Genomic DNA, 12951 nt, shown 5'->3' with positions numbered 1-12951 from the left:
TCTTAATTGTGGTTTAAGCTACCGAAAAAGTTTCTAAAGCAGCACAGTCTCAGTCTGGAGTAGTTGATGAAGGTTGCAACTGCATGATACGGTTTGCAGATCCTGGGACAGTCCCCAGAAGATCACAAAAATAAAAGGAAAATGTCTAATGCCTGATGCAGTAGACGAGCTTTTTATCTGCTGGACTGTGTCCTGGTTTCCATAATTACTCACATAGTTTCTTTTAAAATCAACTGGAGATGAAGATTTGAATGTAACTCCACTAATATTTGAAAGTGTGTAGAAGATGGGGAGGAAGGGTACGTTCTCAGTCCAGGCATCTGCATTCTCCTGCTTTCCTTTGGAGCAGGGAACTGTTGAGAGAATTTTAACCTTCACTACGCTCCCCTCAGTTCTCATGGTTGTTTTCCATTCTGTTTTCTTTATTACTTTCTTTTTCTTCCTGTCATTCTTAGCTTTCTATTTTTCAATTCCAGTTTGTGAAGGGTGTGGGTTCAGAAGGGTTTCCTTCAGTTCCCAGTCCCCTGAAAGCATGAGAAATTGCCCATTGAGCCAATTCTCACAGCAAGGTATAAAAATAGGAGTAAAGAAAAGGTTACACAATGCTTGGATTGCAGCAGTATGTACTAATGGGGAGATTTCAAAGCCGTGGCTTGAAAAACAGTTTTCAAACCTTATCATTTCCGTTAATTTTTCTCTCCCTGAGCCACGACTCGGCTGCAGGAACTGGTGCTACAGGGTACGTGGAGAACTGGGCTGAAACACGGGAGTCAAGTGCTGAGCAAGTCACGCAAAGCCAGAGAGACACCACTAATTGGTTCTCTTTAGCTGTAAGAAGTGATTTGTTTGAGAAGCCTGTCCTGAGAGCTTCCAACCAGATGCTTCGGGCTCTGCCCTTCAGTAGGTGGATTAAAAGGCGAGTGGATTCGAGGTTGTGTTGCCACTGGAGCAGAGCACAGGTACCACTTGGCAGCACCCCAGATTGCTGTGGGCAGCCAGAAGTACCTGTGCTCTTGCAGAGCAGAGTAATTCATTGTCATTCAGCCTCACAAACCTTTAAGGGACCAAACCTTATCACTAGGACTGTGTTCACCTGCTGGGAAGCTTTCGGAGCCGTGTCTCTCTCTACTTGGATAACTAGTGGAAGCAAAGGGCCACCCGTTGTCTGTCTGTGTTGACTTGAAAGGTTTATAGTGTATGGAATTCATTTAGCATCGGCTTTTGTTTGTTTCTGATTTCCTTACAATGAGACAGACCTCTTTGGCATGTTGATTATTATCAAATTGAAATGCTGAACAGTACTTTTGATACAATTTCCAAAACAATCTAATAACTTGATTGTAATAGCAGTGTGATGCTCTCCTAATGAAATGGCTGTATCAAGCCAGAGAGAGGAGCATTAACCATGGATTAAAATCAGAAAAGACAATCAAGCACACTGGTTATTTCGTTCTTGTTGCTTGCAAAATTGTTTTGTGAAGACAAAGAGTAACTACAAGCTGTATTTAATGATCTCACTGATTACATCCTGTTCTTTTTTTGCTGTCTGTTTTACTTCTAACCTTTCTTTCCATTTGTCTTAACAGAAACGTGAGGTATTTGGACATAGTAAAACTTCTTTAAAAATAAAGCATCTCTTCTGTTTTGCTTCCACAGAGCATCTTGCATGTTTGCAGTGTTACACTCACATGTGAGGACAACTGGTGTTTTACCTGGTTGGTCAGTCCTTGCCAGGGGAGCCGCCCAACAAGGGAACTGTTGACACTCTCACTAGCAGTGGTTGCTTAAAGGTTCCTATGGCATCTTTTCAGATGATTGCTGCTACCAAGGAGCTCTTGCTGTCCTTAGCTCCTGGGAAAGTCATCTTTTAAGTAGTTGGAAAGAGGGAGCAATCGTAGGCAAAAAGAAATACAGACAAACAGAGGGGGTTTGGTTTGGTTTGGTTTGGTTTGGTTTGGTTTGGTTAGTGTAATGAGCTGGACAACAGTTGGGTCTCGACTGCCACAAAAGGGGCAGGACGTTGTGGTGAAGCACTTCCATACAGCATCTGAAATCTGATTAATCACAAAATATGGCATACAGTTGTAGGTGTAGCTCTGAAATTTGAGAGGTCAGTTCAGATGTTTCCAGTTCAATACGGTGAGCGCAATTTCAGATCCACAAGACACACAGACATTGCCTGTCAGTGACAGCTGGAGTGAGTGACCTCTGTTCTGTGCTGCTCACAGAAGGACTTTGGTGGGAAGGATCTTCTGGAGGTCGTCTGGTCCAGCCTCTGTTCAAAGCAGGCCATGCCAGATCAGGTTGCTCACAACCCTCTTGAGTCTGGAGTGCCTGTGATGCTGGAGGCTGTGCATCTCTTTCAGTGACCGGTTGACGTGGAAGAAGCTGCTTTATCTTCCAGTTTGCATAAATGTTCCTTGTAAAGTAAAGGTTTTGGGAACTGTGTCAAATCCTTTGACAGCTATTCTCTCTGTTTGCCTGTTAGTCGTTTCCTTGTTGGTGTCACTGTTGGTGTGTGTTTATAAGGTCTGTGTTTCTTACTGTTTCCTGTATTAAAGGAGGACGTACGAACCATATGAGCTGTTGCCATCAGCTTCTTAAATAAGCAATGACTTCATTTGCCAGTGAGAAGGGCTAGCTTTTTCTTTTCAAAGGACACTTCTCCTTGCAGCCCTCTGAGCTTTGACTTAAATGACTACACTAGAAATAGCCTAAACTGAGTGGGGTGAGATGGGCCAGAACATCTTGCTCAGTCACGTGTTGAATATTGTGGCAGAGACCGAGAAGACCCCGGTGTGGGACCCCCACCTGTGTATTTATTTCCCCATTCAGTGAATCTGCTGCAGAGGGCAAATCAGCTTCAGCTGGGCGTCATTCACAAATGCTTGTGGCTTCTCATGATGTTCCTGAGACAAACCTGTTCCTTCCCTAGTCTGGAGTCTGGAAACTTTGTTATTGGGATACTTGTCCAGCACAGGACCAGGGTTCCTTCTAAGCTGTCAGCAGCAATACTGACAGTGCTGCTAGGGCTGGCTATTTGAAGCCAGTATGGCCAGCTAATTACATGGAGATCGTTTGGTGTTTAAACCCCTCAGATCAAAGTCAGGAGGAAAAGACACAAAGTTTCCCTTTTGCTGCTCACTGTATTTAGTTGTTATGCTTTGTCAAGTTCCTTTCATCTCTCGCAGGAGTTCTCACTGCCCTTTGTGTAGGACTTGCCTTCCTGCAGACTTGCTGGGTGCTTCTTCCAATTAGTATTTTCAGTCCGTTGTTCACATTTACTGGGTTACTTGTTACTGTCCAGCTTTCCAGATGTTGAAGGCACCTGAGGCTGATTGCATCAGAGTGATACAGGGAACGAAGTCACATCTTCCTCACGCTGAGATACTCTGCTCACATGGGCAGCTGTCCCTGCATTATATTATGTTTCACTGGGTGATGCTGTCTGTCTTGAGCTCACATCCCTTTTCTACTTCTCTCTCATTCTGTGGAGGGGATGAGGAGTGGTTTCTCTAGCTGCATCTAAGGGACAGACTTTTGGACAGCAGCATACAGCTGCATACAACTGACTGTGACTTTGTGCTGCTGTGAGATAAAAGAAATGTGACTGGGCAGTGTTTGTGCTCAGAAGGCTCCAAGGGAAGACTGCTGCCTGCATTGCAGTGCCCTGGAACACTGCTCTGGGTGTGCTTTCTCTACCACTCACTGACCGTTCCCAGATGTGCTTAGGTAACCAAATCTATCAAGATTGCGATCTGGAGCTGCCAGCCTGCAGGCAGTCTGTTCTGGTTGAGTAGACTGTGTTTTGTTAAATTTAGAACAGTGCACAGAGCACAATGCCAATATCCTAACTCTCAGTCCTGGCATATTGTAATTTATATTCTTTTGATGTGTTTTGTTTTGGTTTTTTCCTTAATAGGAGTCTCCACAAGACAGTGCCATCACCCGAGACATCAATCGAACGTTCCCTGCTCATGATTACTTTAAAGATACTGGGGGAGATGGCCAGGACTCCCTGTACAAAATATGCAAGGTATTCTTTACATTCTTCTTGCCTGGTTTCAGTAACTTGGATGTAACGTCACTGGCAGATGTACCTGTTATCCGAGAAGAACCCGGAGGTATTACTGTTAACTGTGTCATGGCAGTGAGACTCAGCCTGATCCTTGGCTGCAGGTGTTGAGCTGGTTGTAGTGTCAAACAGATGGACAACGTAAAGTAATCAGCCTTTCTGGGTTCCTGAACACCAAGGTGTTTGGTGCAGGGACTTCACCTGATTCCAGACATGTCAACCTGCATCAAGCTGGACAACTTAATGCTCTGATGGAGACGAGGGCTAATTCCATACTGTTCAAGAGCAGCTCAGCTTAGGCTGCAGCATGTTCCCTGCCTGTCAGTATTACCCAAGCTGTGCTGGCAAAGTCAGGGACACATGCAGGAAATCATGTAGATGTTCCCTCTTGAGAAGTGACCTGATATTGGGCTCATGATACATGTTTCTATGTGATATATGTCAGGAGCTGTTGTCAGATGGAGATATGTTGTTGTCAGTCTTTGCAACTGGAGATTTGTGTAGATCCCATAAACATTTTAAAGCCACAGACATGCATCAAAGTGCTTTATTAAAAGGAATAAATGGTAAAACTGGACAGCTTGTTGCATTCAGTGATCTCAACTGGAATGTTCTAAGCTTCCAGCACACTTTGTTTCATGTTCCTTGGGTTTCTTCTTCTTCCTAATGTCCCTGCAGCACCTGTTGAGGGGTAACCACAAACCACTCAGGTAAGTGGTTTAATGGGCTGCAGTGGTCTCGGTGCATCTCTGTAACCACCCGCTGCAGATCACTGTTACTTCACCTGCTCTCTTACAGGTTATCTCTTCGTTAGCCTGGGAACTGATGCAGCCCCTGAAAAATATATGGAAATTTTGGTTTATATGTTTTCTTTGTGTTTGAAGGTTCAGACAGATTTGCTTTAAAACCTTGATTCTCTTTTTAGGCCTACTCTGTCTATGATGAAGAGATTGGGTACTGCCAAGGCCAGTCGTTTCTTGCTGCTGTGCTGCTTCTACATGTAAGTGGTGGGTTTTTCCCCTGTTTGTTTTGAGCTTAAGGGTAAATATTGCTCCACTTGCCTAGAACAAACGCCAGTAATCCCTACACGGGGAGGGTAGCAGGCCACATACCCACCTTAATGTTGGTCAGTAATAACGTGATTTTAGAGAGGGAATGGTTCATTGTGGAAAGCTCACTGTGGGGCTCCAAAGGACTCTTGTCCACAGGGAGCATTCATTTAGCTGTGCTTCTGCCTCAGGACCCTGTCCATTCCAAACTCACATGTATAGGGCAACACAGTAAATGCTTCTGTTAGAGAGTTTCAAGGTCAGATTTAAGCTTTTTAGAAGCTGTTTCTATTGGAATCACTCAGAAATGTGGATGGTGATTGCCAGATGCCCTGTGTACACTGAGGTGTATTTGTGGCATCGATGGGATGTCAGTTCATTAGGTCTGGGTGCGGTGAACAGTGCGCTGCCTGTGCGGCCTGGTGTTTTGTAGGCCTCGGTGCATCCTGCTTTTAGAGATTGGTAACAGATACCATAATACTTCGATATTTTTTTAAAGATACCAAATTACACTTTTTTAAGCTTAATTGTTGCTGGTAGAAGTGATCTCATCAGGCTAATATCCTTTAATTGCTTCCGTGTTCAGGAGCTGGAGGGATTTATGGTTACTGTATATTAGAAGCAAAGGTTTTAGATTTACTTGTGCTTGGGGAAGTACAAGAGGATTAGAAAGCCATACAAATTATTTATACTCTTTGTTTTTAAAGTAATGCCTGTTTTTTTATCAGTGTTTATTGCAAGCATGGGTAGTTGAAACTGAACAGATACCGGTAGTATTTGGAGATTTCTTTTCCCCAGCTCCTTTTTAGTGATTGTTGCTACTGTAGAGAACTGAGCAGGAAGAATTCTCTACAGGTTTTAGTGGAAGAGGAAGCTTGCTCTACAGTGGACAGTTTTCCATAACAATGTAAAGTCAGAGGAGGCTATAGAAGAGATTGTAAACTTGTTCTTTTGAAACAAAAGCCGAATTGTCAATGAGAACCACCTTTTAGTTCCTTGTAATGTGAAACGTTTACCTGATGAGCAGTTAATTCCTTATTACAACACTGGGCCAGACCAAGAAGACCAATACTTTCCTCTTTAATTCCATTTTTTACAATACCCATTTCACTAGAGACTCGCTGTTGAGAATGGACCCCATGTTATTCTTGAGTCCTTCCTTGAACAATAGCTGTTGCTTCTGGGAATTATGTGTGCATTTAAAAAGTCTAAATGTCAAATAAATTTCTTGTTATTCGATTCTTTTGGAAGTCAACCTTTGGAGTGGGGCTGCTAGAGAAAATAAATGTTAGGAAGAACCATTACAGAAAAGGAAATGAAGTTTCTGTGAGTCCTTTGCTGCCAGTTTGGAATGTCTCAGCAAAGTGTTCAGTTTTAACAAACTCCATCTGCAGATTAATAATAGAATGCTTGAGATGGATGTTCTGTCCTCTGCGGGAACGAGTGACTGACCTGAAGTCAGACTTTACTGTGGAAATATGAAAACTGAATTTTTATGTCAGAGAAAAATATCTAAACACTGACGAGCTTTGATGGGTGTTTCTTCAGGTTTTGCCAGGAAAGGGATATTGAGCTCTCCCAAAGCGATGCTGCATTGTGCTGTGTTAGCAGTTACTGATGTCCCTTATCTGTGCCATCTAACAGATCTAAAATGTAATAATGATTTTAAATAGGTAACTATGTCATTAAGAATAAGGGAGAGATCCTGTTTTAACACCCTCTAGTAGTACTGCTTCTGTCTGAGTTAAGAGATGTGACAAAGGGTTGGGCTATTTAAGGTCTGTAAGATTCTGATTCTGATGTGATTGGTTCTACAAAGACACTGAGAAACTGCCTTGGGTTCAAGGTCTGAGAGATGTATTTTAAGTCGAGCAATTGAGAGGCTGTTTATTCCACAGAGTAAGAATAAACTAAACAGGACCTCGTTTTGTGCATTAATATTTTTGTTTACTTTTAAATGGGATGGGGCCAGGTCAAGCAGTGGTGACAGTTGGGCCTTCCTTGGAAGAGGGAGGAGAAGGGAGAAGGGCAAATGGAACTGATATGAAAGATTTAAATGGTAAATAGGCTCTCCTCTCTTACAGATGCCTGAGGAGCAAGCTTTCAGTGTTCTGGTCAAAATCATGTTTGATTATGGACTCAGGGAACTTTTCAAACAAAACTTTGAAGATTTGCACTGCAAGTTCTATCAGCTGGAGCGCCTCATGCAGGTAGGTGTTCAGACTGGCCTGAAGGGAAGGGATATCGCCTGCCATTCAAAACTAGCAGCTCATCTGACAGGAGGATAGTGTTTGTAACCTCTTAGGGATGAGGACTGAGGACTATCCATATTGGAGGTTTTTTAAGAACCCTTTAGCATGTCAGGCACCTGTCTTGTCAGGCATGGGTGGATACAGAAGCCTGCTGCACTGCACTGATCATCACTGTATCCTTCTTTCTTTGGTTACGCTGGGATTTCAGCTACAGTTCCAACTTAGTATAAATAAACTAACTTTCCACATGTATGTGGTTTTTTTACTGTTAGGAATACATTCCTGACCTGTACAACCACTTTCTGGACATCAGCCTTGAAGCGCACATGTATGCTTCCCAGTGGTTCCTTACCCTCTTCACTGCAAAATTCCCCCTCTACATGGTCTTCCATATTATTGACTTACTCTTATGTGAGGTAAGTGTTCCAGCTGGAGATTGTCTTGCTGGCAACTTCTGACACTTTCTTACTATCTTGACTCACATCCTCATTACTCTCTGTTCTTTCATAGCTGGGCACGTGATAATCATTTGTATGTAAAATTGTGTTTCTGCAATGAAGAATAGTTCTCAGCACTGTAATGATGCAATTAAGATTCAATATCTGTAATCATAATCTCAACACTGTTGAATCTCTGCACAGTTCCATACTATGCTCCTGGGATTAGAGTCACTGTACCAGTATGTGGATTCCTCTGTTGTTAAATTGTATTATTCACAATGAAAACTTTTATCCCCAGAATATTATTACATGGAAGCCACTGCATATAAAACTGTCCAGCTAACTCTCGTGCTGGTAATCTTACAAGCCTGGAGCCCTTTCTCTGTGAAACCAGAAGTCTCAGCATATATTTAGAAGGCCAAATTCTTTACGTTAAGATTTTGTATGTAATCATGTTTAGAACAGTATATTTGGTCGTATGTGTGAAGCAGTGTCATTTGAGTCAGAGCTTACTGACATGGGTGAACAAACCACATTTTGTACTGAAATGTCCTTAAGTTATTTAATGATTTGCTCTTTTACTCACTGGTTAACATCACACAGATCCATTGCTCACTGGATCAGCAGTTGTTACTGTTCCATGGCTGTTGGTCTGTGGCCCCTCACCTGAAGGGATTCAGCATTCACCACTCTCCTGGTCAATGTTTTTACCCTTTTCTCTATCTCTGTGCTGCTGGCTTTGTCCATGTGCCAGTGTACCAGAAAGCAACAGATGGCACAGAGAAAATCAGTCCTATTTGTTTAGAAACACATTTTCAGTTCATAAATAGTAAATGTGCTCATAGTAAAGTTTTAAGGTATTTTTAATTGATTTAAAGTAATAGTGAAAGAAGAATTTGTGGGGAAAAAGAAAGACTGAATCTTGAGATAAGCTGAGCAGTGTCTCTGTGTTATCAGAGGCGTTTGCTGCTGCTCCCCATAGGAACTGTTTGTGTTTGATTGAATGATATAAATAAAAACACTTATGAGGATGAGTGGCAAAATAGATGGTGTGGGACTCAGCCCCAGAGTGAGTTACTTTGTTTTTCATTACACTAATTATCCCAAGTTTTCACTCCTAGCACTCAATATATTGCTGTATATACTGCTGCCTTTGAGTCCATTGTTTTCAGAAGTTGCTATATGAAAATTAAATTATCTTGAGGGGATCAACTGGTCATTAAAACATAAAGTACACAACAGTGTCATCACCATTTCAGAGTTTCAAACTGCTAAGGAGATAGCAAATCAATGTTTCAACACTGGTTTTACCACCTGTAATAGCTATCCAGCAAAGATACTTTCCTCATCATTTGTAAAGTCATTGTTTGGGCCTTTGATTTATTACAGCACCGGCTTACACTTGTATCCTGGTTCTCCTTTTCACAGAAACCAGACAAACAACAAAACCCAACAAATAAATTAATATCCGGGCTTGGAAATACTGAGAAATTAATTTATTTTGTCCTTATTTTTCTCTCCAGGGAATAAGTGTTATCTTCAATGTTGCACTGGGGTTATTAAAAGTGAGTACGCAACGTCACATTGCTTTATGCATCATCCTGCACCATATAAAAATTAAGATGCCTGTTAGAAAAGCCTTATGCTTTTTATTTTTAAAGCCTGTATGACGTGCTGTTGTCTGCGTGGCCTGTACAGCACCGTGCTTCTGGGGGTGGGGTGGTGGGAAATAGAAGGCTGCAGAATTAGAAGCAAATGCTATTTGCAGAAGGTTAAGAAGTAGTTACGTCTTGGAGCTTTCCAAAGCTGCTGTTGCTTTATTGTCTCTGGGAATTCAGTAATGGTAGAAACTCTGCTTTGCAGTGACTGGTTTTTTCTTCCCCTGTCTCCAGACGACCAAGGATGATTTGCTACTGACTGACTTTGAAGGGGCTTTGAAGTTCTTCCGCGTGCAGCTGCCCAAGCGGTACCGTTCCGAAGAAAATGCCAAAAAGCTGATGGAATTGGCCTGTAACATGAAGGTAAAGAGGTGGGGGTGGCAGTGGCAGCTGCAGCACAGCGTTACTGTGTGCAGCTTCTGCCTCCAGACTCACTTGTCCAAATACAAACACATGAAATCAGTGAAGCCCCACGTTTCCTGGAGTGATCCGGGCCTACCTGGAGACCTCCAAGCCAGAGTGGCTTTTGGAAAGCAATGTTCAGTGCTGCTGAAATCAGACTACTTCAGGAAAAACATTAAAAGCCTAATGGTGCTACTACAGAATAATTGCAGGCTCTCTGCAGTTCTTTGGCGAAGTCTTCCTCTTGTGGCAGCTGCAAACAGGGTGGGATCTTTCATGGAGAGGTAGTCAGGAGGTTTCACTTGAAAGAGAGTAAATAATGCAGAGAGAGAATGTAACCTTTCAGACAGAAAAGGGCTGGTTTTAATTGTGGGTGTGTGAGATGTTTATGTACAGCAGTAGAGAGCTCATTAAAAATGCATCGATAGATTTGCAGATCTAGGGACGTGAAGGGATGTGATTTGACATTTGGAATTTCTTAGGAGGGGACCTTGGGGGTGATGTTATTCCCTGTGTGAGGCTTTGGCAGTAGTTTACATAGAGTTCAAGCACATCTTACGTGAAACTAGGGTAGAAATTACGGAACAATGGAGAATAAAGTAAGCTTTTGTAGCTGTCCAGTCATGTAACGTTACCCACGGAGCAGACATTGCCTGTGTGTCTGTTTGAGATGATGTGCAATGTGTGTGTTTGCCTTTCATTTCTCTGAGTAACAACTTGTTCCTTGTCCTGCTCTGCCAAAATTCCCTGTGTTCCCAGTGCTGTTGTCTTGAGCTTTCTTGAGCAATGTGTGGTTTTGGGGGGATTAAACGGAGGGTTACGGAGGAAGTACAGGCTGCACAACTGGGCTCTGCATGGGTGCTGAACACTTCTGTCACATCCATGTGTGGTGGCCCTGATGGGAGTCTGCACATCATTGCTTTCTTTGACCTAAAATATAAGTCCTTTGCTGTCAGTAGCAATCTCTGGCTCTGTATCTGGAAGTGTTTTTTGAGCAGAAAAGGGCCTGATGTCAAAATAAATCATTTATAGGAAGGGAGAAGTAGCCTGACGAAGGCATTGTGATTGCAGCAGCATTCTGCTGGAAAGGAGGTCAGTAACTGATCTGCATAAGACAAAACCGGATTCTTGAAGTCACTCTTCAGGGTCAAAATCAAATGTTACCAGAGTTACTGCTGCCTCCTGAAAGTTACTACTGTCCCTGAAAACCTGTGGTGGGACTTCAAGTGTTCATCTCTGCCCGCTGTCCCCATGCAAACGCAGCTGCCCCGCTGACGTCCTCAGGGTGCAGTTCCCTCCGATGTCCAGGATCAGTTACAACAGTAAGGCTCAGCTTGCCTCATTACTCATATCTAGAGGCAAACCTGGTTTAATGCACTTGGAAGAGGAGAAGATGGAAGTAGAGCAGTGTGCCTGCCTTCCTTTCCTCTTGCGGCCGGATGCCTGCCTTCTCCAGATCTGACCGTAACCTGGCTGGAGACCTGGTGTGTGAGACCCAGGAGCTTGGGCAGTGTTTCAGCAGGGGCAGAGCTGTGAGAGAATCAACTGAAGTTACCAGCTTCACTGTCAGCAAAGAGTTAATACTCTGTGTTTGGCCGAAGCCTCTGTAAGAACTGCAGATGTGCCTGGGCTGGCTCCAGAGCAATGGGCTGGCATCTCCAAAAACCACTGTCCAGCGCAGTGTTTCTGGGCAGCTCTCACTAGAGGGAGCCGAGCTACCAGTTTTCTACCGTTCTTTCCAAGTAAGGTTGTTAAAGATAAAACCGAACAGGAGAGGAACCAGCCGTGTGTCCCCCTGTCATTTATGCCTGTGACGTTATCTAATGTGTTTCTCAGGCAAGTCTTTGCTGAAGAAGAAAACATAGCCATAGCTGTTGAGTTTATTTAGTTTATTGAATTAATAATAAAGGTTCAGCAGCAGCTTTTAATGCTGGAGATTTAATTTAGATGTGTAACAACTTGAATTTGAAACACAGTGGACTTGGCACAGTCTGTGTTGCTAAACCATTGTAGCATGTGGCAGGGGTGACAAGGAGAGATGCTGGTCAGGGTCTGTTACAGGTCCTCTCATGTTCTCTGTCCCTGTAGGACTCAGATGCTCTGAATTCAATGTCTCATTTCTCTCCCTTCTCACAGAAGGGGAAACTGGGACCCTGAGAGAGTCACTTCCCTGTGCTGGGTGTCTGTCAGAGCTGAGGACAGGATTCCAGCCTTCTGAATCCCAGAGCTTATGGGGACAGCGCATGCTTCCGAGTTGTTGCTGCTTGCTGAGCCACCAGGCAACTCTGGGACTGGATGTCTTCTACTCAGCTTGAGTGACACCAGCAGAAATGTCAGCTGAGCCTGCACTTGCCCTTTCAGCATTTGCAGCCTCATGTAAAGTAAACCAAGCACTTCTGCATGGTGATAAATGTTACAGCTGAAAAAGCAGCTCAAGAAGCCTCAGCATCATGCTAGTTCAAAAATTAAACACATCTTAGGGGGTTTGAGGCAATCTGTTATGCTAAGCCACTGTAGCAACTGGAGCATCAAATAGCTGTGCAGCACCAAGGAAAGCTCAGGTAGGATGCTCCTGTGGGTGCCTTTCAAAAGCTGCTCATGTGCCACAAAAGGATAAGGGGAAGGGATGCTTCTGTCATTGCACTGAGTGGAATAGGGTTTGATACTCAAAACTGAGTGAAGATATTAGCTGTGTTTTGAAGAAGGCAGCTCTTGCCTAGAGCTGGTACCATAACCCTTTTTGAATTGTCTTCTTTTATTGATGTTCTGGGCAGGAACTAATGGGCTGCTTTAATTTAGATTAGCCAGAAGAAGCTGAAGAAATATGAAAAGGAATATCATACCATGAGGGAGCAGCAAGCTCAACAGGAGGATCCTATAGAAAGATACGAGGTAACACTTACCTACTCCAATCTGATTTAACGCACGATACCTGCAGGGGGGCTCTGCTTTGACTCCTCCTTCTTTGGGCTGTTCTCTGTTTTGTGACTGGTTTGGATACAACAGGGGAATCGGGTACCTGAACACGAAGTGCATCTCTCTGCATTGGCAGTGTTAATCAGGATGGGGTGGTTG

At 43.4% G+C, this 12951-nt stretch overlaps 1 protein-coding gene across 1 annotated transcript in view; it reads left to right on the top strand.

The window, feature by feature from the left end:
• RABGAP1 (RAB GTPase activating protein 1) overlaps window positions 1-12951 on the top strand; it is a gene marked incomplete at its 5' end in the record, with an annotated part of 60044 nt that overhangs the window by 39150 nt on the left and 7943 nt on the right. The window contains 7 exons of the mRNA XM_084272585.1: window positions 3923-4036; window positions 5001-5075; window positions 7209-7334; window positions 7649-7792; window positions 9340-9381; window positions 9709-9837; window positions 12676-12768. Of these exons, the coding sequence (XP_084128711.1) occupies window positions 3923-4036; window positions 5001-5075; window positions 7209-7334; window positions 7649-7792; window positions 9340-9381; window positions 9709-9837; window positions 12676-12768 (723 nt within the window). The remainder of the gene's footprint in view (window positions 1-3922; window positions 4037-5000; window positions 5076-7208; window positions 7335-7648; window positions 7793-9339; window positions 9382-9708; window positions 9838-12675; window positions 12769-12951) is intronic.

Source organism: Gallinula chloropus, assembly GCF_964237585.1.
Source record: "Gallinula chloropus genome assembly, chromosome: 18".
Classification (NCBI taxonomy): domain Eukaryota; kingdom Metazoa; phylum Chordata; class Aves; order Gruiformes; family Rallidae; genus Gallinula; species Gallinula chloropus.
The sequence above is the reverse complement of the archived record's forward strand: the minus strand, read 5'-3'. Positions and strand labels throughout refer to the sequence as shown.